The following is a 26,424-nucleotide window of genomic DNA, read 5'->3' on the forward strand; positions in this document are numbered from 1 at the left end:
TGCTTGTGGCCTGACAGGCCTGTGAAGATGAGCTATTACTACAATAGGATGATGATGATGATGACGACGACAATGATGATGATGATGATGAATGAGCACGCAAGAGTGGCTTTGCAAGGTGTGTGTCCGTGATGGGGGGGAACCTCGTCAGCTCCCCGCCCAAATTTAGGACAGGCACACCTCAACATCCCCCACGACTCCAGCATTTCACTCATGTCAGGCCAAAAAACACGTCCACGGAGGTTGCTCAAACTGGGTCGACTTTTTTTGGATCACAGAGGGAGGAAATCGTGCCATCTAAATGATCGCTCTCTCTCCTAAAACCTACTCCGATGGCAAAAAGCCTTCCCCACCAGTTTTATTTTTACACGCGTCGAACTGGGTCAATGACGGTGCCACGGAATGTGACCAAAAATGGAAAATGGAAAAAAAAATGAAATCGCGTCTGGGTCACCAAAGACAAGAAGCTCTGGACATCTCTCAAAACATTTTTTTTATTGATCATATATAAAATAAAGGAAGCTGCCAAACATACAGTATATACAACAGTACATCGATAACTTAGCCACACCCGAGAATGACTAACTGCATGGTTAAAATCCACAGTTCTTATATATGAATACATCATATCACTTGTGTATCTACAGATTGCAAAAAAGTACAATAATTTAATTCATAAATAGTTACAATTCACCCATTTTTGTTACCGTATTTGATACAAAGTACTGAAATATATATATATTATTACAACCCATAGATAAAAGCAACCAAAACAACATTCTATCAATGTAATTCACCGATCACCACCTCACGTTTCATAGCTTTATTTTCTGATTTAACACTTTTGAGACAAAGAACTATTCGGAGCCAAAGAGAAACCTGTGGTTACCTGCTCACCAAACATAGAACATGATGAACGAAGCCTACTTAGCCTAAAGCTAGTACATATTGTCACATAACTGCTGATAAAGTTATCAGTCCTCCCAACTCTTTTCAGACAATGGAAAGGGTCAAAGAGTTGGATGCTTACTGTGAAGAAACAAAAAAACAGACAAGTCCCCCCCCGCAACCCCCCCCCACACACACACACACACTCTTAGTAAGCCTGTTTCTTGATCGATTTGGTGATGGAAGGTTTTTCTAAACATCCCTTATTATTCAGTGTACTCCTCAGTGTGATATCATTCCCTCCAACTGTCCGGTTCACAATAGCACTATTATAAGAGCTACAGCAAACACGGCAGTGCAAAATAGCTCTGAGTCAAGGTGATCAATAATGTATGTCCACAAAAGGATAAAGTGAGGCATTTGTCCAAGAACTCCATTTAACACCGCTGAGGAGCACCATGGGCAGAAGCCACCAGTGGCCCTCCGATTTTTCAGAATGGGTGCTGTTTGAAAAACGCAGATGACTGCATTAACATGGATGCAATGCAATTAATGCACAAGGGACGGTCAGTTCTGCAAAAACGGCAAAACTGACCCCTTGCCATCTCGCCGACCCACTTGTGCACGACCCCCCCACCCACGACGCAATCAGCAGGAACCTCGCGGTGCAAGATGTTTCGATGAACAATGCAGCTTCAGCACGCCTCCCGGCCAACATGTCAACTGAGGATAAATCGTCTCCAAACTGTAGTACGGCAGGATCATCATTTTTCCAGGGTTGCAATACAACATGATGCTCTGGAGTAGAAGTGATGTGAACGCCACTGAGCACCGCTGCCTTAACACCATACAGATTCAATTAGTCATCAGAGTTCAGAGCTGTACCACAATAGACACAATAGTGCAGACTTGCCACCCATTTCAGTCGGTGTCATGCTCAAATTAGGAACTCCGAGACGTTTTTCTCTATGTGAAAAATGAATGGCGTTTTCCAAAACCGCCCCCTGCATTGTCCTCTATAATAAAAACGTTCCAAACCCAACACAAGGGGTGTCAGGAGAGATTTATGGATGGGGGCTAAGTCTTTTCTAGCCGCGGATAGGGTCATTTCTTTCTCCTCTAGGAGAAATGAAAAAATGGCCACAAAATGTTTGTTAGTCATTGATTTTAATAGAAGCAACAGGCATGAAATCAAGGCTGTTTGGTTACATCTGCACACAGTAGATCCGTCTCTTTATAGTCTGTATTATGGATCTAATATGCTTAAATGCTGGAAATGATACGTTGCCTATTTAACAACCAAGTAATGCAGAAGATCCAATGAGATTTGAGGAAAAATGTACACAGAAAACAGAACAAAACACATCAGATTAGGAACAGGCAAAACTAGCTTGAACCCAGAGTTCCTTATTAGTGCATGACACCAACAATAAAACGATGACCCAACTCCAGACGTCTACTGGTGCGGTTAATGGAGCAGCTCAGCCAAACATGCTAGACTGGTGGTCCAATCATTTCAGCATCATCTTAACTAATCACCACTAACCTGAACTGAGAGGAGCATCTCTTCAAAAAAATAATGAACGCAAGCCGTAAGGACTTTTTGGGAGGACCGTTTCCACTTCTGTGTCTTCACACAACAAAACCTTAAAGAAAAACGCCAGTAGTTTTAAGGACTTCCCAAACTCGATCCAGTCTCTCTCACTAAATTCCTCGACGGACCCTCACCACCAGGTGAAAGATGAATTGCTTTCGGTACGTTACGCGACACGTTTTTGTCCTGAGCAGAAAGCAGGCAAGAGCATATCAAAAACAATACGCTCATCTCAACAGTGCATTTTCACTTACTTCAGTCATGAAAATAACCTGATCATATGTAATATGATCGTCTCGTATGCTCATGAAGGTACTGTACTGCATCTATAGTGCTACACTTTGCCTATAGTCTCAGCGCCATGTTCAAGCCGACACAGCTCATGTGCAACTTAATGGACGTAAACAAACAAAATGTTGGTTCAGACTTATTTTAGGTATCCATAAACCATAAATCTGTGTTTGTGCATGTAATGTTTTTCCATTTCCAGCATCCCAATGAAGTCCACCGGGCCCCTTTGTATTTACAAATCTCAAGTAAACGCAAATACCGGACGTGATGAGTGCATTACTATAATCTCTTTACATATGCCTGGTATGTCAGGCTGTACGACATGAAGGAAGTCTACTAATTGGCCACTGCTAATGACCTTCACAATGGCACTCATGTAAAAAGGGGCTGCTGTTCAATTTAAAAACGTCGCACAGTCAGTTCGGAATTCAGCCGCTTCATTATTTTACGGATCAGTTTTGTCATGCAAGCCAAATGTTATAGAGAAAAAAAGGACACCTAATATAAAGCGTGGCCAAATTAATTGAATGCAGTTCTCAGTGATGAAGCTCAAATGTTAGTATGCAAAAACTTTGCCTTGTCTACGTCTGAAAACATGTCTCTCTCTGCAAGTGTTCAGAACATGTCTTTGAGAGCACCTTCAGCGTCGTTCTCATATCGAGGTGCAGCAGGTCGCATCATGGAAGTCCGTTACTCGGGAGAGATCAATGCGGAGGAAGAATTCAGTTTTGCATTGCTAAGCGAAATCCAGAAAATACAAAATCCTGTATCAAATGCATGGAAGGGACGAATGTGGATGGATGACTGTCTTCTGTACACCGCCTTGTTTTATGAGACTCTTCTAAATATATTCATTTAAATAGTACAGCATGACACCACTACAGTGGACGACACTGCCACCTGATCACTTTCACAGCACGCCACGCGCTACTCCACTGCACGCGCCTAGTCACTAGAAAAGCTATCAGACTTCAATAATAAGCCACTTTTGGTACAATTGCAAAATTTATATCAAACAAGTTCAAGATTTTTTTTTCCATTTTTTCCCCTATAAATCACAAAGGATTTTCTTACCAAAAAGGAAAGAAAAGTACAACTAAACCTTCAGTCAGACAAGGACATCGAGGAACACTTACTAATAAATTCAACGATAAAGCCTGTGTAGGTTGTGTTTGGAGAACCGCGATTAACCCAAAAACAAAACAAAACAAAATGTTTACAGCTCTAGGACGTCGAACGGAACTAAACCTCTCAAGATTTCACACGTTTGTCAATGCACTTTACGAACGTTTACCTCAAAACATGTTCAAAAAACGACGGAAAACACTAGTAGCCACTCCTCCGAGTCAGGAAACAAGGAAAACTGTTTGCTATATTTTATGGAAAGGCTCCCTCATGACGAACTCTGTGTAACCTGCGTCTACAGAAGGTGAACATCACCTTTAGACACAGCTACTGGATTTCTTATTTTCCATGCATAAATACAATATTTTATTGCCTCTCCTTGTCATATTCCTCAGAATATAACTTGTAAACATCATTCCACAAATGGAATTGAACAAAACGAGAAACAAAACAAAAACAGCCAACAGCTGATTCTCGGCTGTTTCGGGGAAAACGGACTCTGGACTCTGGAAACAGGACATCAAACTCTCATCTTTAAGCAACGAGTGGCCGCTGCTTTCCACTCACGGCGTTTGCTGAGTTTGCAGTGTTAACATTAGCATCCTCGTACAGAACCTGAACAAATGTGTTACCTTGCTTTTATCTCCAGGCCAAAAAAGCTGAAGAAGACGAAAGCAGCATCTTTCCAAACTCCAGTCAAATATTTCCCATTTCTAGAGCCACAGTCATGCTGGCAGAGTCATTCCGTGGGTTATGGTTGTTTTTTTACGGATGTGACAGTTTCACAACTGTAATTTTACGACTACTTCTGAATCTCCACTTCATCGCCTAGTCCAAAGAGGCAATTTCTCCTTTCAGTGCAGAATAAATAAAATAGTGTTGGCCTAAATTACCTCAGTCATCTGGGTAAGAATGCTAACGACTCAGCAGCTGCAGTCTGTGGAAAGCACTGGCTTGTTTCAGCCTAAGGTTGTTTAAAAATGAAGATTTGAACCTTCAGATCGAACAGTTTTCGTCATCACTTGTGAAATCGTGATGGCGCTCCTCGCTTTGCCCATTTGTAAACTGGTCAGTGGATGACATCAAGCACAGGAATCTGAAAACTGAAAACAATATTAATCTCTTATTTCCCCGGGCGCGTCAGGGGACCAGCAGTGCTATGAAGATCAGCGCGTCGTGACAATGACAGTTTAGTGTTAATTGCCGAGGACTGCAATGTTCCTCAATGTACTCCCTGCTCGGAGTTGTGTTTTCCTGCTCCATCACAGCTGATTCAGATAATTGAAAACTTGCCAATTAGCACAAAATTAGGTGAGTTAAATCAGGCAGTGCAGAGACATGAGAAGCACTGAAGAAAAGACGACTGTTCAAAAGATTGGAATGACGTTACGTTTTTTTTTAATATAAAATAGTAAATTCTACAGTTAAAATGTCATAAACTACACACCCTAAAGTTATTTTCACATATTCCATTCTATATTATTAGGCAATAATTAGTATTCTGTAAGTACTGGTTAATGGTCAAGTTATCCGCCTTGAGATTCGATGATTACTCAGTAAAAAATGAAGCATTCCTGTATTTTATTATAATTTCATCTAGGATGCTATGCACAGTTTTTCGGAGTTCTGGCTCATTTGACAACACGAATGTCAAACTAGGGTCCTACTGGGCCACAACTGGTGTTCAACGTAACTCAGAGGACGTCAGAGATCAGAATGAAATCATTTACGACCTCGCCAAACCTGAACACCTCGATGAAAGCAAGTACCTTCTGCAAAAGGCCAGCCAGCTAACATTACCTTCACAAAACAGCAAACCACGTTGACCATGAAGCATCCACGTTAATATGATTACTCCGAACTCGATTTTCCCAGTAGGAACTCCCAGTTGAGGGGATGTTTTCTTTGATTTCTTTCCTAGTCCGAGTTACTGTCTTTAGTTGAAGGCAACAATAGTGTTCTGCCTCATTAGACACACCTGATTCAGCCCCTAAGCTAATTGAGAGTGTTAGATAAAGGATAGATGCAGGGCTGTGGCCCAGAGGAAACCCAATCGGACAGCCCTGCTGTCACCTACAGCAACACGTCTTTTTCTTTATAGAGTTTCAGCTTCCTATCTCCCTATGAAGGATCTGAAACCTGTGAGATCGCACAGGAATAGTATATCAATATCGTGTTACCCACGTACCTGCAACAAAACGTGGTTTTCCATTTATTAAAACCATTGATTCCAAACTTTTGAACAGAAGCGCAGGACACGGTTGCGATGAGAGAGCAGAGAGCAGACAGTGACTGAGATCAGCTCACCGCAACTCTCCATAATTGCCCGTTTCAGGAGCGCACTGCTGGACAGCGCATATTCAAGTGCTAGTTATTTTTTCATTTCAGCCAGAAGCAGAAGCCATAGACCCGTGCTTGATACTGATGCACTGACCGAAGAGTTTAAGGGCATTCCCCTCAGCTGTGCATTATGATCGCGCTTCTGTTTTGGACTTCACGATGGTGATGACGCTGGTGGCGGCCACTTTGCCCGGTATGAGGGGCCCGATGACAGAGGTGATGGGGCCCCTGGTGGGGGTCACTGGGCTGCGGGCCACAGTCCTGGCGAAGCTCTGCAGGGCCTCGTACTTTGAGCGCAGCACGTCCAGCTCCACCTTCATGCTGGCGTTCTCGGAGGCCAGTTTCTCCACTTCCTGCTGCAGCTCCGCCTTCTGCTTCTCCAGCTCCTCCTTCTGCGTCACGCGCTTCACCCGGCAACTGGCAGCGTAGCCGCGGTTCTTGAGCGTGCGCCGTCGCTGCTTCAGCTGCAGGATCTCCTCCTTGGAGAGGCCGCGCAGGTGCTGGTTCAGCTCCCGCACCGACATGGACACCAGCTCATCGTCCGTAAGGCTCGTGCCATTCTCCCCCGGCTCCCGCTTCACCTGGACAGAGAGAGAGAGAGAGAGAGAGAGAGAGAGAGAGAGAGAGAGAGAGAGAGAGAGAGAGAGAGAGACAGAGAGAGAGAGAGAGACAGAGAGAGAGAGAGAGAGAGAGAGACAGAGAGAGAGACAGAGAGAGAGAGACAGAGAGAGAGAGAGAGAGAGAGAGAGAGAGAGAGAGAGAGAGAGAGAGAGACAGAGAGAGAGAGAGAGAGAGGGAGACAGAGAGAGAGGGGGGGGCAGAGAGAGAGAGACAGAGAGAGAGGGAGACAGAGAGAGAGAGGGGGGGGCAGAGAGAGAGAGACAGAGAGAGAGGGAGACAGAGAGAGAGAGGGGGAGAAGGAGAAAGAAAGAAAGAAAGAAAGAAAGAAAGAAAGAAAGAAAGAAAGAAAGAAAGAAAGAAAGAATGAAAGAAAGAAAGAAAGAAAGAAAAACCAAAATACAAAGAGAGATGAACTCAGATGGGGAGTAGAGAGAAATTAAAAAGAAAGAATAATAATAATAATAATAAAGATAGAGAATGGGACAGAAGGAAAAATGGATACAAAAATGAATGGATGCCACTGAGATGTTCTGAGATCAATCTGAAGGTGGCGTTTCAACTGCGCTGATTTTGGAATAATGAGAGTGTAGTAATAATTTCACACAGCATGAATCCATTTTTGACCAAAAAAGGGTTTAGTTTCAAATGTAAAAATCCAAAAAACTTGCTACATATTAATTTTATCGTCTGTAATCAGCTTTTAATGAATAGCTTCTCCAGTCACATTTGTCTTTTTGCTGCGTTTCTGAAACTCATTCTGAATTCAAAGTGACATTTGAAATGAAGATGATTCCTAAAGACTCAGGGTGAACTGAGGGATAACATGGAAAATCCACAGAAAACGGATAACGGGAGCCCGGCTTAACGGGGAGACTTGCCTTCAGCGCTTTGTTTCCCTTGTTTGTAGTAGTCATGCCACGAGAGCCGCTCTCAACTGCCCAGTAAGACTTCCTGCTGAGAGAACAGAGAAAGCAAACCTTCAGTGTCCGGGAAGAAACAAATGTGGACGCAGCCCTTTGAAGTCATGTACCAAAGATCTGGAACACACTACCAATAAATACTCATCAGGCTCCTTCCATTACATTTCCATTGCTTCCACTGACATGTTGCTTTTACACTGTCTCCGAGTTATTAGTTTAAATCGTTGTACATTTATCGTTTTTCATTTTTCTTATTGTTCTTTTTGACACTGCTTTTCATTGTTGCATCATATTGTTTGTTGATTTTACTGATTTTCTTGCTTCTTTTCATTCTACTGTTGTTTTAAGTTCACATCTATGAAAATGTGCTATATTAACAAAGTTTGTTATTATTATTATTGTTATTTTTGTTGTTATTATTGTTGTTGTTATCATGCACCACATCCATTACAGCTACACGTTGTAAGTACTTATAAGTATGTACTTATTATAATGACATACAGTACTGTGTGAAAGTCTTAGGCACCCAGGACACGTTTTCAAAATCTATGTATTTGTGTAGTTTGTGTTTATTTGCTGAGAAAAGTGTTAATATTTGAATAAACAAAAATTAGAATATATATATATATATATATATATATAAATTTTCACTTATTTTGTAAAATAATAATAATAATAATAATATATAGCTTGGATGCAGACAATGTTTTTCTTGCACTGTATAACTATTCAGTTGTGAATTATATACACTGGATTGATTTTAATTAAACTGTAATGTACTTGAATTGTGCACTGTGCAATATTATTATTTAAGGAAAATATACTGTAAGTTGAGAATCGGTATCGGAGGATGGTCAATATTAAATGACTTGGATTGGGGGAAGAAAAACCTGATATATATATATGTGTGTGTGTGACTGTCTGTGTCTGTCTGTCTGCCCTGCGATGTGTATCCTGCCTTCCGCCCGAAGACTGCTGGGATAGGCTCCAGTACCCCCCTGCGACCCTGATGGAGTAGCGGCTTAGAAAATGGATGGATGGATAAATAAACAGTGGTTTTCTGGATGTCAGTGTGTGTGTTGACCCATCTCCAAGCCGCTCCTCCTCGAGGAAGCCCAGTATTATATGTAGTTAAAAAGCAGCTCCTGGTTTGACCAATCAGTGCTCAGTAAATTGAGCTCATGATGTAATTGATGATATTAACGAGTCTCTGTGGCGGCTGTGAAGGTGTCCAGGAAAAATATGGACCCGAGAAATTCTTGTTACTGTTTATTGTTTTTCTGTTTATTTGAATTATGAATACGACTTTATTCTAATGTATATTGTGATAAACTCACTGCTGAGGGAAACTGGTTAAACATTTGCTTAGACGCCTGAAACTTCCACACAGCGCTGTTTGTAGTGTCTTTACAGGCAACAACAATTACAGCTGAGATGAATAATTGTAAAACACTTTCACGGCTGCCTAAGACCTCTGCACGGTACCGTTCAGCTGCTGAATGGGTTTAATGTGACCAGTACATCACTAACATAAGACAGACATGGAAATAATGCTCATCAGCCCAATTTTCATATCGGTGTGCGCCTTGCACAAAATAACGTGCAACTTACTGAGCTCAGCAAATACGGGAAAAAGCAGAGTATGATCATTCCAAGGCTACAGTAATGGGAGCAAGACACAGGCCATTTCAGCTAACTGACTTCACGCTCCTGGGAGAAATAAAAGATATTGCTGAAATCTCCAGGGATGCCTCAGTTCAAGGCCATGCCGGTTGTTGTAGTTATGCTTTATCAGGTCATTTATTAGCGTAATGATCTCAGTCAGGGTAAAGTGTAAAGAGAGCCATACACCAAGCATATGGCTTCTCTGATGGTTTGTTTGCTCCCGACAAACAGCTGCCATAAATAGCAAAGTCAGCTTGCCATGCACTTCATAAAGCACTACTTCAGCACAGCTAAGTAAAGCGCATCTCACTGACGTTTGGCAAAGCCATTCGAGAAGGTAAGTGCAATGCCTTGCTATACAGAAGCGCCCTGCACTATAGGCTCTTTAAAACATGCCAGCGCACATGGAGCCACACCCAGGGGAACCCGAGATGCTTCAGAAAGCTGGGAGAGACAGATCCACTGTGGCACCAGCATCAAAATAAATAAATAAATAAATAAAAATAGAATTGGAGCATGTCTTTTACGGAGGAGGTCAGGCCGACCTACTCTCTTAAAGGTTCCAAAATATTGTGCTGGAGCCTATTCCTGCAGTCTTCGGGCGGAAGGCAGGATACACCCTGGACAGATCGGCAGTCCATCACAGGGCTATATATATATATATATATATATATATATATATATATATATATATATATATATATATAAATAAATGATCCGTTTGATCTAGAGACCTAAGCTTAAATGCAAATGAAATTTGGTTCTCAAACAAACACAGTAAAGTTCTTTGCATTGTGAAAGGGTTCTTCAGACTGATGGAGACTGTGCAGTAGTTGGTTCTATACAGAACCTTCTTGAAAATGAGTCTATATAGCACTAAAAAAGTTCTTATACGGTTACAAGCTTCACATTATAGCAGTAGACTATAGAACCCTTTGCTATATAGAACCACGTACAACACATTCTCCACCAATCTAAAGACCCTTTCACACGGAGTATGGCCCGAATCAGAAGCCACTCCCATTTTTCAGACATACAGTCTCTTTCTTTTAGTACTATATGCTGAAGGGACGGTTCCAAAGTCTGCATACTGCACTGTCTGTAGGAGAGTCTAAACTTCTGACTGGTTGCGAATGTGAATTGGTTGTTTTTTTTTTTTGTGAATCCACATAAAATTCAAAAGGGGCTGCTTCTGCAGTTTAGTTTCCATTTATTACAGTTTGGAAAATTTAACAATGTTTAAACAAGACATCGAACTCTTACTTCATAAAAGTGGGGGAAACTTTTCATATGGTTTTCTATGATATGGGCCTTTAAGTGTGGAGGACGGCTTCAGGCATTTAAGTAGAACCATTTTAATTGTGATCAGCAGCAGCAGTGAGGGGATATATTAATAATTCATTTTAGGATATTATGGCCATGCATCACTGTGCTGACTTAATATGGAATAAACAAAAGGTCAGCAAATTCCAGCAGCAGTGCAGTCAAGATGCAGAGGAGCAGCAAAATCTGTACCTGGCCTTGGAACAGTCCGAGTGCTCTGTGTATGTGTGTGTGTGTGTGTGTGTGTGTGTGTGTGTGTGTTTGTCCTAGCAAGAAGCTTATCTGATGGGCTGTGCTCTTCTGTGATGCGTTTGTGTGTGTGTGTGTGTGTGTGTGTGTGTGTGGATGGAGCTGAAACAGCTGGGGCGCAGCAGGAGTGGGGTCACACGGGCAGAGCCAGCAGTAGTGGCAGCATGCTCACACATACACAAAAACACAGGCTCTGCTGGCTCAGCAGACTCACGCCACTCCACTCGCTGCCAAACACACAGTCACCAGCATTACACGGCTGGACTCCAGCCACTGACGCTGCACCTGCGCATGTCCCACTGTGCCTTTTCACACACCCCATGCGCTTGAGCGAGGGACGCACGTTCAGGCTGGATAGCCGTGGAGCTGATCCTTCACTGTGAGCATTATTAAACAAAAAAAGACTCACGCTACTCAAAAACCTCACGCAACGGTTCAGTGAAAGGCAGCATTTCAACGCCCCGGAGGTGACCCCTAGTTGTCAGTGCAACGGAGAGGCACAGCGGGTGTGGCGCTCACCTGAACCACACAGGAAGGGGCAGCAGCTTATTAAAAACGACCTGAATATGACAGTACAGTGTGAGGAGCAGAGAGAGACATAGGTGCACCGTCAGGATGAGTCAGGCTGCTGCTGTTAGACTTTTCATATCACTGCAGTCAGATCAAAACCCTTTATCTCACAACTATAACTCTACACACACACACACACACACACACACACATTTTCCAAGTCATGCCCATCCCAGAGCTTACTGGGCCAAAGGCATGACGCACCCTGGACAGGTCACCAGTCCATCACAGGGCTGTATTTTATAGGAGAAGGAAAACATTTCATTTAAATTTAGCTTACATTTTACATACAGATCAAAAGTTTGGACATACATGAAAATACATTGTGCATAATAAAAAATATACACAATTTGAGCTAAATACATAAATACTTAACAGAAAATTAAACAAAGTTACAAAAACTAAATTTATTATCAAAATTTCCAGAATTTAATGTGTCCACTGCTTACTTTCAGTACATCTTCCATTCTTTTTGAGAGACCTGCTTTCAGTTTTTCAAGGAAAACCTGCAGGGATTTGGCCACACCTTCACAAGTTCAGTCTTGATCCGAGTAATCCCAAACTCGTTCCGTGGACAAAGCTAAGGTCCGGACTCTTCCGTCTACTTTCTTTACTCAGTAAAAGCTTGAGAGCCGAATATCCTTTCAATGCTGAGTCGTCTTCTCACAGCGGAAGGACGGACAGAAGCACCTGTGTTTTTTTCAGACCTGAAGTCAGAATGAAGCTCAGATCTCTCACAGAAGAAAACGCTTTAAGTACTGTGTATCTGATCTAAGGGTGACAGTTCTGGTGGCCTGCCAGGTTTGAAGAGACCCATTTTACACAAGTATATTTATTAAAATGTTGAACTTTTCTTTTAACTTTCTTTTATCTTTTATCTAATCTCAGAAATATTTCCTGAAAAAGACACTGTGGCAGTTTTGACTGGGAGAAGGGACTCTGACGTGTGCACAGTACTGTATACATAACTGGTCTTCATCTTCAGGTCTGTTGGAAAAGCATCACAGGAAGCTCCTCGCGAAGAGAGAAGCTGCATCAAGGCCACAAGGCGGCTAAGTTCTATACCCTACAAGTTCTCTATAAGTGTGAATTGTATACAAGCTTGTTTGTCACTATTATAAATAATTAATTTCCTTGCAGCTCGTGAAAACAACTGGAGAAATTCTTTAAGAGAAACTTGTTTGGAAGCATTTATGGAGGTATTTTTTCATGATTTGGATTTGACAGCAAGTGCAATGTAATTCGTATGCACATGTAATTTATTGTGGAGTTGACATTGAAATGAATTATGGAATTACATGTAAGTAATACTGTAAAATGACCAGCTGAAAACTAAGGGTTCTAAGAGTTAAAGAGAATCAAAGCTGGAACCTCCCCACTGTGGACATGTTGGTCGTTTAGAGGGTTTTGCAGTCTGAACAAAATGAACAGCGTGATAAAGAATTCAAGGCTGTGTTATTAGGAAGGACTCAATTCTGTGAAAGTGAACTCAGCGTGTTCTTTAACAGTCAGACAACAAACCACATTACCGCAGTCATTTTATCAAAGCAGATTAGCTGCTTTAAAAGCAGCACTTTCAGCAGCGCGTTTCTAATTGGCTTCAGGAGAGCATGTGCGAAACCTCTCATCTCCTGCAGCGCTTAAAGCTCCAGTCAAGTACACGTTTAAAGCTGAACGCACAAGTAACAGGTATTTTTTTTCCCGACCTCTGAACAGCATTTCTGTGGCCAGTGCCTTTAACGGGAGATTTGAGGACAAAATGAATTATCATATTGAATTGCATTAAAGGGGCTGCATCATGGCATTAGCATTTTTTTTAATAAAAGATTTTCACATATTATGTATACACTGTTCAATTTTGGATCTGTTCTATGGACTCTGCACTCCATACAAACCATAAAGAGGAACGAAGCTGCAAGTCATAAAAATGTAAATAATAAATACATAACACATTCGACCTCCAGCGGTTTCAGCACCTTCCATCCTTGCTGAAGTTATAAGGAGTGTTGCTGGACTGTTTGTTCAACGAGGCAGTCAGAACAGAACAGGTTATCCCTTTTGGGGGCAGTCGTGGGCTGGAGGTTAGGGATCTGGCCCTGTGACCGGAAGGTCGCTGGTTCAATCCCCAGCGCTGACAGTCCAAGACTGAGGTGTCCTTGAGCAAGACACCTAACCCCCAACTGCTCCCCGGGCGCTGTGGATAGGGCTGCCCACCGCTCCGGGCAAGTGTGCTCACTGCCCCCTAGTGTGTGTGTTCACTAGTGTGTATGTGGTGTTTCACTTCACGGATGGGTGAAATGCAGAGGTGGAATTTCCCCGTTTGTGGGATCAAAAAATTATCACTTAACTTACTAAGGGATAAAGAGAGGATGCTCATAAAGGAAACTGCTCATGTAAACATGAATGACAAGTGGACCAAAACACAACAAAAATGTAGGATATCAAATATGTGTCAAGGTAGCAAGCACCTGTAAAATAAGGTCAATATAAATGTCTGTTTTAGTGTTCAAACCAAAACCGTCAACTCCACAACTGTCACAAAGCGATAGTCACTTAAATGCCCTTCAGTTTTGATGAAAAGCCGTAGAAAAGAGCTTTTAACCTTCGAGACGGAGGAGATGAAGCGAACCGCCCTCTCTTACCTCGCAGAAGAACTAATGTATTACCTCCCCCTAAATGCTCTCCCCTCTTTTGTGGCTGCCCAGTGAAGGGTGCAGGGGCTCAGGAGACCGCCGCTGAGGGTTTTTTGGGAGGGGTGAAACTGTCTTTTGCAGGCGCAAGCTGAATTTTTATGAATCGCCAGGAAGAACGCTGACAAATCAGAGCTGATTACTTGTAGAGGAGAGACATCACACCCACAGGAAAATACAAAGCGCTGAGTGAGGTCGCCGAGGAGAGAGTGAGCGAGACAGACAGAGAGGAGGAGGAGAGAGAGAGAGAGAGAGATAGCAAGAGCAAAAGAGAGGGAGGGAGAGAGAGGCAGCCTTGTGAAAAATGCACCCTCAACACATTTGGAGGCGCTCAGAAGGAGGAGGGGGAGGGGAAAAAACACTGATCTCAGCAAGGACCACGACCAAGGCACCAATTAGGGAGTTGAGAAGTTGAACTAACACGACCAGAACCATCATTTCCAACCTTCAAACTCCTGCCTGCCCTAATAAATCTGGAGGATATTTAGGACTGGCAAGGTCTAAAAGACTCGCGTAATGATAAGGAAATTATAAATGTACACAATAAACGCTGAGCCATCGTGAGCGCCATGGCCTTGGGGCCTCCTGTCAAGAGTTAATGATTGTGTCCTTCTGCCGGGGCCTCTGGGGGTCTTTTAAGGCATCTGGGTAGGGTTATGGTAAAGAAATGCAGCATTATTTGATATGCTTTGTTGAGAAAGGGGATGGGCAAGTTCCAAGACTTCTGGGCCCATAATGACCAATGTTAACACTTCATTATAGACGACACCAATCCAGTCAACAGATTATCTATTTATTCCATACTTTTGGTCCACACTATAATCCATACATAGAACATACAGTAGCGAAGTCATACAAGACAATTGCTGTAAATGTGCACATAGTTCTATGAATGTATTTTGTGTTATTTAGCAGCTGCACTTATCCAAAATACCTGATTGTACAGATAGTCGAGCCTCCATTTTTACATTAGGGGCGAAGGTCCGCTATGCTGACCGAGAAGACGAACGCATGCCCCATCGCTGTGCAACCGGTGCAAATAATATCAATTAGATCTGCCACTGATACTCTGCACAGCTCCACCACAAACCCAGGGGGGTTTCTTTATCAAAAACATAACCAAGGCTCAACCCTCGTCTCTGGTTAATGACCCTTATAGTTATGGATGCTGAAGGTCGTAAGACATCCGGCAAGCAGAGCAGTGAGGAGATCATCAGGGCCATAATGGCAAATAAAAATAGTCCATCAACATCTGGCATCCAAAGCACAGCAGCACTTGTGCCCCGAATGCTGAATACCGCATCAGCAGCGAATGGCGAAGCGTCATTCAGTCTGATTGCCATTGCCAGGACATTGTCGACATCTTAGAAGAGAGAGCACGAGTCTAAAGCACAACCTCACTTGTTATTCTCCTCTGTCCCAAGACATTGTGTCAGCATACGTAAACTGTCAGAACAGATCTTAATACGAAGGCCTTGGATGAACCGAGGGAAACTCTTGCAAAGCTGATGACTCAAGTACATTGAGGTGATGCATGCAGATAAATCCAGCAGACAGGCCTATGACGACTACATTTTACCTCTAAAAATGTTCTTGGTGAGGACGAATACAGCTTCACCAGCATCAGTGAAGACCACCAGTAGATTCTACTAGTGCAACTGCAAACAGCTGCGTGGAGAACGCTCCACGAAAGGGAGACGTATAAACATATAAAATAACTAAACTCGACGCTGGTGATGTAAAAGATTTTCAGTCAGAACACATCGGTTGATTTTTATTTATGAGACGCTCTCCGGTCATTCGCCAGAATACATCACTTCATTGATGAATACAAATGACAGTAATTATCAGACTCGCTCTAGTAACTGGATCAGCTGCCAGGTACCAAGAGTTTTTACTGAACTGGGATCTTCTTTTAGTCACAGCACCAGCTGGAATTCACTACAGGACACACTAAAACTCGGCTCACTGGCGTCATTTTAAACTTTTAATATCGAACCACCTTCAGACAGTTTTACTTAATATTATTTATTCTTAACTTTTATTTTTTTGTTTTAGTTCTTCTTAGTTCTTTATTTCTTATTTATTTATTTATTTTTCTCTCTCATTTTATTTTCAATAGTTTTGTATCATCACTTTTTAATTTGTATTATTGTATTATTACTTCATTAATCTCTTATCTAATCCTGATCTTAATCATTATCATTTAAATTTAAACGTTTTATTTTTATCTATTTTTATCTTTCATTCACTGTTATTTTAACTTTTCTTTTCATTTAAAATGATTAAATATAGTTATTATTTTCTTTGTGATGTCAATCCCTGTTTTTGTAAATGCTTGGCTACACTGAAAATGAGGGTTGCCCTCAATGTACATCGGAGTCAAAATAAAGGTTGATTGATTGATTGATTGATTGATTATTATACCACTGAACCGACAATGACGAGCGTTCACATTAATAGTGAACATGCCACTACTAATAAAATACTGGATGTTGATGGTTAAAATCCATATGATGTCATATCCCTGCTGCCTGGTTGTTGCATTGCATGTGACATCAAAGCCCCTCCATTTGGATGTGATGTCATCATCATCTTAACTACTGTTCCTGAATTCCATGTGACGTCAAACCCCAACCTCTTGGTTAGTGTTTCCACCTCACGTCATATCACTACTTGCATTAATGAATTCCACATGACATCACGTCACCGCCTCTTGGTGATCAGACTGCATGTGACATCACAGGACCACTTCTTGTTTGTTGAATTCTGAATGACATTACATCGCTGACTCTTATGTGTTGAATTCTGTGTGACGTCATCACTGCCTTTCGGCGACAGGACTGCATGTGACATCATGCATCGGCCTCTTGGCTGCTGAATTCCACACGACATCACATCACTGCCTGACGATTGCGGAACTACATGTGATGTCATGTCGCTTCTGATATCCACATGTGGTGTTTAACTGGTTGGATATTCCAGTTTTCCACGTTATCCGGAACGCAGCGTTACTGCTGGCCTACAGGTGCTAACAAGTGAAATGATGCCGACAACTTCAGCTGCATTTCAGAAGCAGCAAAAGTGAGAGTCCAATCAGCAGCAATCACCCTGAAATCAAAACCGTTCGACTCCCCCACTCCCCCTCTTAGATGTTAGAGCCTCATCAGCTGCTAAGCTTCAGAAATGGAATAATTTCAGAAGCCGCCGAACTCCAAGAAACTCGGCTCGCTAATGAAGACAGACCGCGAGCAGGCGCTTCAGAAACTTTCTGTATTTAATTTCATGCATGATCCGCACCTGATATTAATGTGGATTCCAGCCTCCCCTCCCCTCCCCTCCATCACACACTGATAGAACAAAAAACAAGGCCCACACACACACACACACACACACACACACACACACACACACACACACACCCAGCAATGATATTTGGATCTAATCATCCCTCCCTTCACTAGAGTGAAGTCAATTATCAAACAAGCTGCGTGTGTCGAGCGCCATTTAACCATGAATTAAAACTCAGACTCCGCTGATGGCTGCCGGGGGCGAGGGAGGCCGGCGCCAATTTATGTACCGAAGTAAACATGAGGCGGTGGAAAGGCAGGGAAGCCATTAAGCAGTAGCTATTCAGAGCGTGAAATAAGAGGGACGGGGGGAAGAGGAAGCAAATTATTCAGCCGTTTTGCACGGTGGAGAAAGGGCGCGATGATGCCATTAGTGGGGGGTGAGTGGAGAGAAATGTTAAAGCCTTCACTCATTACAGGTGGAACTGACGGAGGGGCAAGAGTCGAAGTATCACCTCCTTATGTACTGAGTGGGAGTCTCCCTTAGAAAAGTGGACGTGTTCTTATTCAAGCACAAAGTTTCAAAACACTGCTTGAGCTCAGTACATGCCCACTGTATGAGGAAAGTCATCATTAATAAAATCTTGTTGATTGCTTGTACTTTAGTAAATATAGGGAGGTGACACTCTTGCAGAAAGACTTCAAAGTCTTTTCAATTTTAATTTGGAGTGAATGTTTAACGTGCTAGTAAAATATCACAAGTATTGAAACTTCTTTACAACAGTTTGAGTTTTGTAGAGAGAACTGGACCTGTGAAGACACTTAATGAAGAACAGACAATAAAATGAAGCTCCAGCTCTCCCCAGAACTTATTTGCTATGATTAAAATGACTAGTTAGTAATTGTATTTAATGTAGTTTGCAGTAACCCCCCATAGGGAACAAACAACGGACATACACATATTTCTTCACATCCAAAATATCTGCGCATTATGCCAATATGTATGACGTCTAAACACCAAAACATTCCTGCTACTCAAATGGGAGACCGGGCTGTGTCAAGGAAATTCTTGAAAGTGAGGTATAATGCATTTTGGCAGGAAGACCTTCACATTTTAATATATTTCAGAATTATACTAACACACCTAAAAATACAGCGCTGTGTGGAAGTTTCAGGCATCTAAGCTAATTTATAAGAGTTTCCCTCAGCAGTGAGTTTATCACTGTTTATCACAAACAATAAAAAGTAACAAGAATTTCTCGGCTCCGTATTTTTCTTTGACACCTTCACAGCCGCCACAGAGACTCGTTAATATCATCAATTACATCATGAGCTCAATTTACTGAGCACTGATTGGTCAAACCAGGAGCTGCTTTTTAAAATTTATATATTTATATATATATATATATATATATATATATATATATATATATATATATATATATACAAACTACACAAATAAATAGATTTTGAAAATGTGTCTTGGGTACCTAAGACTTTCACACAGTACTGTATATATATATATTTTTTTTTTTTTCTATATTTCCAAAGAGGGTTAGCAAAACACATGAACTAGAAAGATACTGTACTATTGGGAAAAGCCATTTATGTTCTAAAACCTTAAAAATCACTGACTGATCGGTACACATATAGGAAGTCAACTAGGAACGTAACAATACAGCATCACAGTGTGTTAAACAGTATTACATCACACTGCATTGTACAGTAGTTTGTGTCTAAAGGTGTGCAGGCTTGGGCTGACACTACATCTCGGACATTAATCTCAAACACATTTTCAACCTTTCAACTTATTTTTGCTTAAAAAAATAATCACCGCCCTGCGATGGACTGGCGACCTGTCCAGGGTGTAGCCTGCCTTCCGCCTGATGACCGCTGCGATAGGCTCCAGCACCCCCCCGCGACCCTGACGTAGAAGTGGCTTAGAAAATGGATGGATGGATGGATGGATGGATGGATGGATGGATGGATGGATGGATGGAGGTGGAACTATATCACATGAAAGTGAAATCAAAAGTTTTTGTGAATCATTACAGCTCTACCATCGACTGTGGTAATGTTCAAACCCTGAATGGTAACCCTGACTAGTTGTAAGGATCCCTATCACAATGCATGGAAGATTTTATTGTGCAGACAATGTACACGACAGTTTCCAACACAGCCCATAACGCAATGCAATGTCTAGGGGACTGAAGAAGCTCATTTTTGGCTTATCTCTCAACTTTCGGGGATGCAGTGGTCCTGTTTTCGTAAACCTGACACTTTCCAGCCGGGGAGTTGATTGGTTCTTGGAATGCAGATTGTAAAACTGTCATTCTGTTTCACTGGTATAGGTTCCCTCAATATAGGTCACAGTGTGTGAAGATGGTGCAAAGTTTGAGTTCTGCTGGCTACCTTGGCCTAATCTTCCCTGCATCCTTTTTGTCACCTCTGTTTAAAATGAATGGAGGCGATTTTGGACTCACACCTAGGCGAAGGGGCCAAGTCGTTAGAGGCACGGAGGGAGTGAAGCTGCAGAGAAGAGATTGGATTTCTTCTCTCAGTGAAAATCTGAACACAAGGTAGATTCAATATTGACCTTTGGGTCCTGCTCCAAATGTTGTTATAAAAAGATCAGATTTTCTTTTTTATGCTGTATCGATTTTGTGCAGCTGCAGCCCTCCACATGAGACAGCCACATTTCAAGTGGAGCTAGAGTGAAAGGTTGAACTTTCGATGTGCATGACTGAAATTAGGGGAAATATCTCCTATGAAAGCTCACCGACGTTTGAACCACGGTTAAAATCGGAACTCGAGTTTGCAGGAGGCCTATTGAAAATAATAATAATACCAAGGCCTTTGCTGAACTAACCGGTCGAGCCCGGTGCGTTACGATTGCCTGCGGAATCAGGAGTGCAGTGGGATACGAGGCTCTCACACGCCTTTCAAAACGTTCTGCCCAGAGGAAGGGATTGAGAGGGAGCGGACCTGGCAGAGGAAGCTAGGCTTGCATCCCACACACTGGCAAAATAGACTGCATGTACCACGGCTCCACTTTGAGAGGAAAGTACATTTGTTTTAGCGTATTAAACGGGCCCCACACCTCACATCACTAGCATGCTGAAGATGATCATGTGTGGCGTACACCACTAAAGAAGGCCAAAGTTTCCAGCCTAAATAAAACAACATAACAGCGGACAAGTGAATCAGAAAGCAGTAAAGGGCAGGAAGACACCCAAATGGGTCATAGAAAACTGTTCATTCATTCTGTTTTCATAGCATGTTATTACCTTTTTGACATAAGACAGTCAGTAAGGCAAATAGCAAATATTATTTTACATATTGTCATAAATTTTAGGGGGAAATTCTGTATAACTCATAGTGGATTGATGTAAAATGGTTCACTGAAAAACTGAGACTTGGACTTCTTTACACTGATGGTGATAGATTAAGATTAAGAGACCCTTATTAGTCCCATAACGGGGAAATTTCACCTCCGCATTTAACCCATTAGTGAAACGAAAAACCACATACACACTAGTGAATACACACACACTAGGGGGCAGTGAGCACACTTGCCTGGAGCGGTGGGCAGCCCTATCCACGGCGCCTGGGGGGCAGTTGGGGGTTAGGTGTCTTGCTCAAGGACACCTCAGTCATGTACTGTCGGCACTGGGGATCGAACCGGCGACCTTCCGGTCACACGACTGCCCCGAGTTTCTAGTAACCAGAGTTTGCAATCTCTGCAATGTAAATAAGTCAATAAACAAGTTTCTCTACAACATCTCTGCCCAGAATGTATTCTGAATAATACATTTTAGGTCAAAAACGTTGAAAAAAATATTGTAAAATGATGTCTCAGACATCAGAAACAGAGTCCTACCCATTTCATGTGATAACTTTCTGTGAGGGAGCTTTTAGAGGCATTAAATTCTTCAGACATCTGGTTCCTATCACCACCACTACGACCATTTCTGACTGAGTTTCTCTATAGCAGAGCATTTTGAATTCCTTTGTTTATCCATTTAATTATCCAGAAATTTGGAAAAATCTGTGCAATACCAAGAGGAACAACACTGATGTATGTTTATAACACAACTTTTTTCTAAATACTTTTGAGCCATTTCTATTGGTCGATATCTCATGAAGTGTTTGTGTAATTTAAACGGCATTTAAAATTGCAAACGGGTTGGATAAAAAGAAATAAGAAGTCCACTCCATCATTTGTGACAGCGAACTGATTTCAGAGCATAAATGTTTTCTGTCATGCTTCTCCATCAGTTTTGATAAAGAGAGAGAGCGAGATATATAATATATATAATAATATATATATATTTGTTTTCAAAGTGGGACATATTGTTTAAAAAATACAAAATGTACTATTTTCGATTAAATATAGGGTTTAAATGATTTGCACATCATTAGCTTCTGTTTTATTTATATTTTATACAGTGCCCAACCGTTCTGGACACAGGATTGGATAATAGATGATTAACAATTTGCTTTTCTGAGCTTTTTGTGAAAAATCTTTGTATATCAGTTTTTAAACGTGTCTCTACTAGTGCCTCCTGTCTTTGTGTCAACAACCTGTGATACATATCGTCTGTTTCGTGAAAACGTCTTGATGTTTATTGTTTGGCCAGTACTCAAGGTTTCAATATCAGTATCAGAACCGAACACATGTTACTGCATCACCTCTACCTGTTACTAGCAGGCAGTAAGAATAGTCCTGGGGCCAAGCATTGTGAGCCCCAGGCTGTCAACATAGCGGAAGGGTATCGGGTGTTACAGCCTAAATCTTAATGGCCCCACTCATCCCATTAGAAGGCAAACAGCACTGACAAAACCCAGCAAAGAACTCGGTCTCTATAATTACAAACGCTCGAATTAAGATGTTTTGAAAAACTGATGAACACTTCCCAAGTAGCTCATTACTAATTAATAACTACACATTGTGTATAACTAATTAGTAACACCAAGCACAGTTCCCACAAGGGGAGTGCGGTTCTCCGAAATCCTGATGAAACTGTTTCAAACTTTTGGTTTCATCAGATGATTGCAACTGTCATGGAGCATCATAAAACCATATCTGACGAAAAAAAAAAACACTGCGGAAAATGAATGCTGAAGCTTCGTTTGTGTTCCATCACTGCAAAGCCAACAACATCTGCACCTAAAACACACATTCCTCCGCAGAGCGCAGCTTTGAAAGTGCAACATAGCAACAGCGGGCGAAAGAAAGTGCGAAGCCCACACTTGCAGCGAGTTTCATCATCAGCATCCCCTCCCAACACACCCCCCCTCCCAAAATTCCTCTTGATCTTCTCCCCCCCTCCCCTACTCTTCATGGCATTCGCTCTAGGCTCTCCCAATCCTCTATGCAGATTTAGCTGTACTTTTGAGGACATGCACCCCACCACCCCCCCCAACCCCCCCACCCCCCCACCCCCCAACTCTCACTTTCTCAAGGACTGTTGATGATGTAGGAATGGCATTTTAGTAACTTATGAATGCGCTGCATGAGCCGTGCAAGACATTTCCTCCGTGTGCTAAACTCTTTCTCCTGGTTTCATCAACTTCTCCCCCCCACCACCCCCTCGCTGCCTGAGCGCACCTTAGCCAATGAGCTCCGGCTTCGGCATCACCCGGGAGTTGGAGCGGCGCTTATACATACTGCTGCAGACTGTGATTGGTCTTATGGTAGCCAGTTGCATGTGCTGGACCATAAATCTCTCAGCCAATGCCCACCACCTATTCCCCCTACAGGTCCACATCACAACCCCCACCCCCTCCAACACACAAATACACCCCCCTCTATTTCGACCCACACCCCCTGCTGCACAGTGAAGGCCCTCATCTGTTCTTGTTACCTGCTGTGGCAGGAGAAAGAGAAATTACAGAACGCGGGGCTGGGTCTCCTGACACAAAAGGGCGTCCTTATAAATGCGCCGTGGGGCCGAGCGCGCCCAACGCATGCCCGTGAGGAGCATTTGGTGCCCACTCTGAGTGAGGGTTTTTGATGTCTGTTAACAGGTCAGACCGGGCAGTGCACAAAGCAGCACGGACTGGCCCTATCATGACCACCACGCAAAAGGTGTGGCACAGATCACGGTCCTCTTCTTCCTGTCAGAAACCGGAGGGCTTCGACGAAAGCCTGATGCGTCCGGTTCCGAAAAGCTTTTACGTTCAAAGTTTAACCGCAGGCTGGAAATAGAGAGGGCGTTCATCCTAATTGGAAGCGCTACTGTGGCCACTCAGAGTCTGTGGTCACCAGAGACAGGCTGTTGCAGGCTTGAGGAGCCACTGCTCCTGAATGTTTAATGATTATCATATTATTAGGAGTAAACACAGACACAGGAGATGAGGGTGGAAATGATACGGTTACAGCCATTTACCGGGATATGAGTTCAGGAAAGTGCACTCTAACAGGTCTCCTTCTCTCGGCTGTTTATAAGCCCACCGCAGAAGCCCCCCTTCTCGCCTCACACAAGATCAAATCAGAGATAAACAAAGCACCAGGGTTCACAAACCTGATACACCCCCATAAGCTCGCGTCCGGCACCCTGCATGAGTCGAAGGAGAGACAGAGCTGCCCGATATCGAACCCCCCCCCTTCACCCCCCACCCCCTTCTCTCTGCACAGACCTTTGTCCGCTCGCCTGGCCGCGCGATCCGCTTATGATGAATCAGCAAGGGGGGGAACAAAAGCGCGTCCGCGACGCCGGCAGCCCTCCGTAAACAATGCGACGTGAACGCGCTTCCAGGACGTAAAACGGTTAATTAACCTTCAGCTTGGACGCAGCCGCGGCTGCATCGGCAGAACCGACAAGCGTGGCTTTGTTTTCAAGCGAATTCGACCACACAGGAGGTCAGAAGGACAGGAGAAGCTGAAGTCAGCGTTCACGCTTTTATCCGCCAGCTTCTTCGCTGAATTCTCCGTTCCACCTTAAACGGAGACGCTTCGCTCGCGCTCTGGTGCTTTAGCGTAACGGTGTGCAGGCGCCAGAACGGAACAGCTGCGCCGTTTAAGGTGGAACGGAACGGATAAAGGCGAAACCAGGCGGATAAGAAGCCAACTTCATCCTCGTGGACAGAAGCCAGTCCTACCTGATGGCGCCGTGCGCGGCTGAAGGATGAGCTTCGAGCTGAGGGCACTGCTCGCCCAGCCCGGGTCGCGCGTTTCTCGACGATAAAAAAAGCCCCCCTAGCTGTCACTCCGCGTCTCGCCGCCTCCCACCCGTGTCGAGCGAAGGGAATCCCCTCCTAGCAGCCCGTCGCCCGGTCGCGCTGAGCCTCGCGGTGCGGAGCGGCGATGAATCAGCACGGCGCTCTGTGCGGCGGGCGCTCTGGCGGCTGTAGCGCTATGAGCTCACAGCACAGCGCGCACCGGGAGTGAATGGGAGGAGGAGGAGGAGGAGGCGGCGGCGGCGGCGTGCGCGTGCACACTCAGCATAACGGAGACACATTTCGCCACGCAACTTCACTGCAACTCACCGGCCGGAGAGACGATGCCCCGCTTTATAGCCCCCGGTGCGCGCGCCTGCGTGGGTGAACGAGCGCTGCCGTGTCCTCCGTGATCCCGAGCGCGCACATATGCGATGCAAACGGGGGATTTTCTTCGCGCTCCTCATCCCCCCCAACGCCACCCCCCCCCCTTGTTGATTCCCTTGTAGCGACGCCGCACGTCATATGATGTTTGGTCACGTGGGTTCATTCATGAAGCCCTCTACGCAACTGGCTAATTTAAAGGAGTCAGGCAGGAGAGGGAGGAGGCGATGAAGACGCCGAGAGATCTGGGTTATCTCCTGATACCATCACTGAAGTCCTAAAAATAAAACGTGGTTGCGGTGGTGGACTGCAGCTGCTTGGACTTGGTAGCTGGTATCATGTCTGATCTCATAGGCCTGACCATCACACCTACTGAGGCTCCTGTTAAATGATTAAGTGACCCTTATTAGTCCCACGACGGGGAAATTTCACCTCCACATTTAACCCGGCCATGAACCCGCATACACACTAGTGAGCACACACACTAGGGGGCAGTGACCTTTCGTGCCCGGAGCGGTGGGCAGCCCTATCCGCAGCTCCCCTGGAGCAGTTGGGGGTTAGGTGTCTTGCTCAAGGGCACCTCGCAGAAGGCCAGTCACAAGGCCGGTTCCCTAACCTCCTGCTCATGACTGCCCCCAATCGTTCCTGCATTGCCAGCTGCTCTAAATAATGATAATAATAATAATAATAATAATAATATCCGTTGATCGGTTAAATTTAAGTTGGTTCTCGCACAGATCGGTGAATGTGAGAGTCCCTGCAAAACTTCTGATCATAAACAAACATCTGGGTCCTTCTACAGAAATGTCCATTTTTGTGTCCCTAGACTTGAAAAACACATTAGGGTTAAAAATATATACATACTTTAAAAATAAAACAGTAGGATATTTTAACGATTACACCTTCTTGAGTCTTCAGTTCAGCAATATTGGTTTGTAAATCAGTGTGGTGGGTAGCGCTGTCACCTCACAGCAAGAGGGCCAGGGTTCGATTCCCCGGCCGGGTGACCAGGGCTGTCCCCGTGTCTGCGTGGGTTTCCTCCCACAGTCCAAAGACATGCAGTCAGGCCAACTGGACGTGCTAAATACCTCCCTAGATGTGAGTGAATGTGTCTGTCTGCCCTGCGATGGACTAGCGACCCGTCCAGGGTGTATCCTGCCTTCCACCCGATGTTGGCTGGGATAGGCTCCAGCAGCCCCAGCGACCCAGAAGGAGAAGTGGCTTAGAAGGTGTGTGTGTGTGGTTTTTAAATCAATCATATAGAATGCCAAGCACCACAAAAGTGCTTGTCCCTACAGCCATATGTAAAGGCT

General features: G+C 43.6%; 1 protein-coding gene across 4 annotated transcripts; it reads right to left on the minus strand.

Annotated features, from left to right (window-relative positions):
- Positions 1–480: 480 nt before the first annotated feature.
- mafga (v-maf avian musculoaponeurotic fibrosarcoma oncogene homolog Ga) lies at positions 481–25,176 on the minus strand. 4 transcript variants are annotated; one of them, XM_017714089.2, is made up of 3 exons: positions 25,058–25,176; positions 7,738–7,813; positions 481–6,819 (listed from the first exon to the last, which is right to left on the minus strand). In XM_017714089.2, the coding sequence occupies exons 2-3, from the start codon at positions 7,771–7,773 to the stop codon at positions 6,367–6,369; spliced, it is 489 nt and encodes a 162-aa protein (XP_017569578.1). In that variant the 5' UTR covers positions 7,774–7,813; positions 25,058–25,176; the 3' UTR covers positions 481–6,366. The 4 variants fall into 4 exon arrangements, with proteins under 4 accessions (XP_017569578.1, XP_017569580.1, XP_017569577.1 ...); XM_017714091.2 differs by having other exon boundaries at positions 7,738–7,810; positions 25,058–25,139; XM_017714088.2 differs by lacking the exon at positions 25,058–25,176 and adding an exon at positions 24,671–25,021 and having other exon boundaries at positions 7,738–7,810.
- Between the last annotated feature and the right edge of the window lie 1,248 nt (positions 25,177–26,424).

Source organism: Pygocentrus nattereri, chromosome 14, assembly GCF_015220715.1.
Source record: "Pygocentrus nattereri isolate fPygNat1 chromosome 14, fPygNat1.pri, whole genome shotgun sequence".
Lineage (NCBI taxonomy): Eukaryota > Metazoa > Chordata > Actinopteri > Characiformes > Serrasalmidae > Pygocentrus > Pygocentrus nattereri.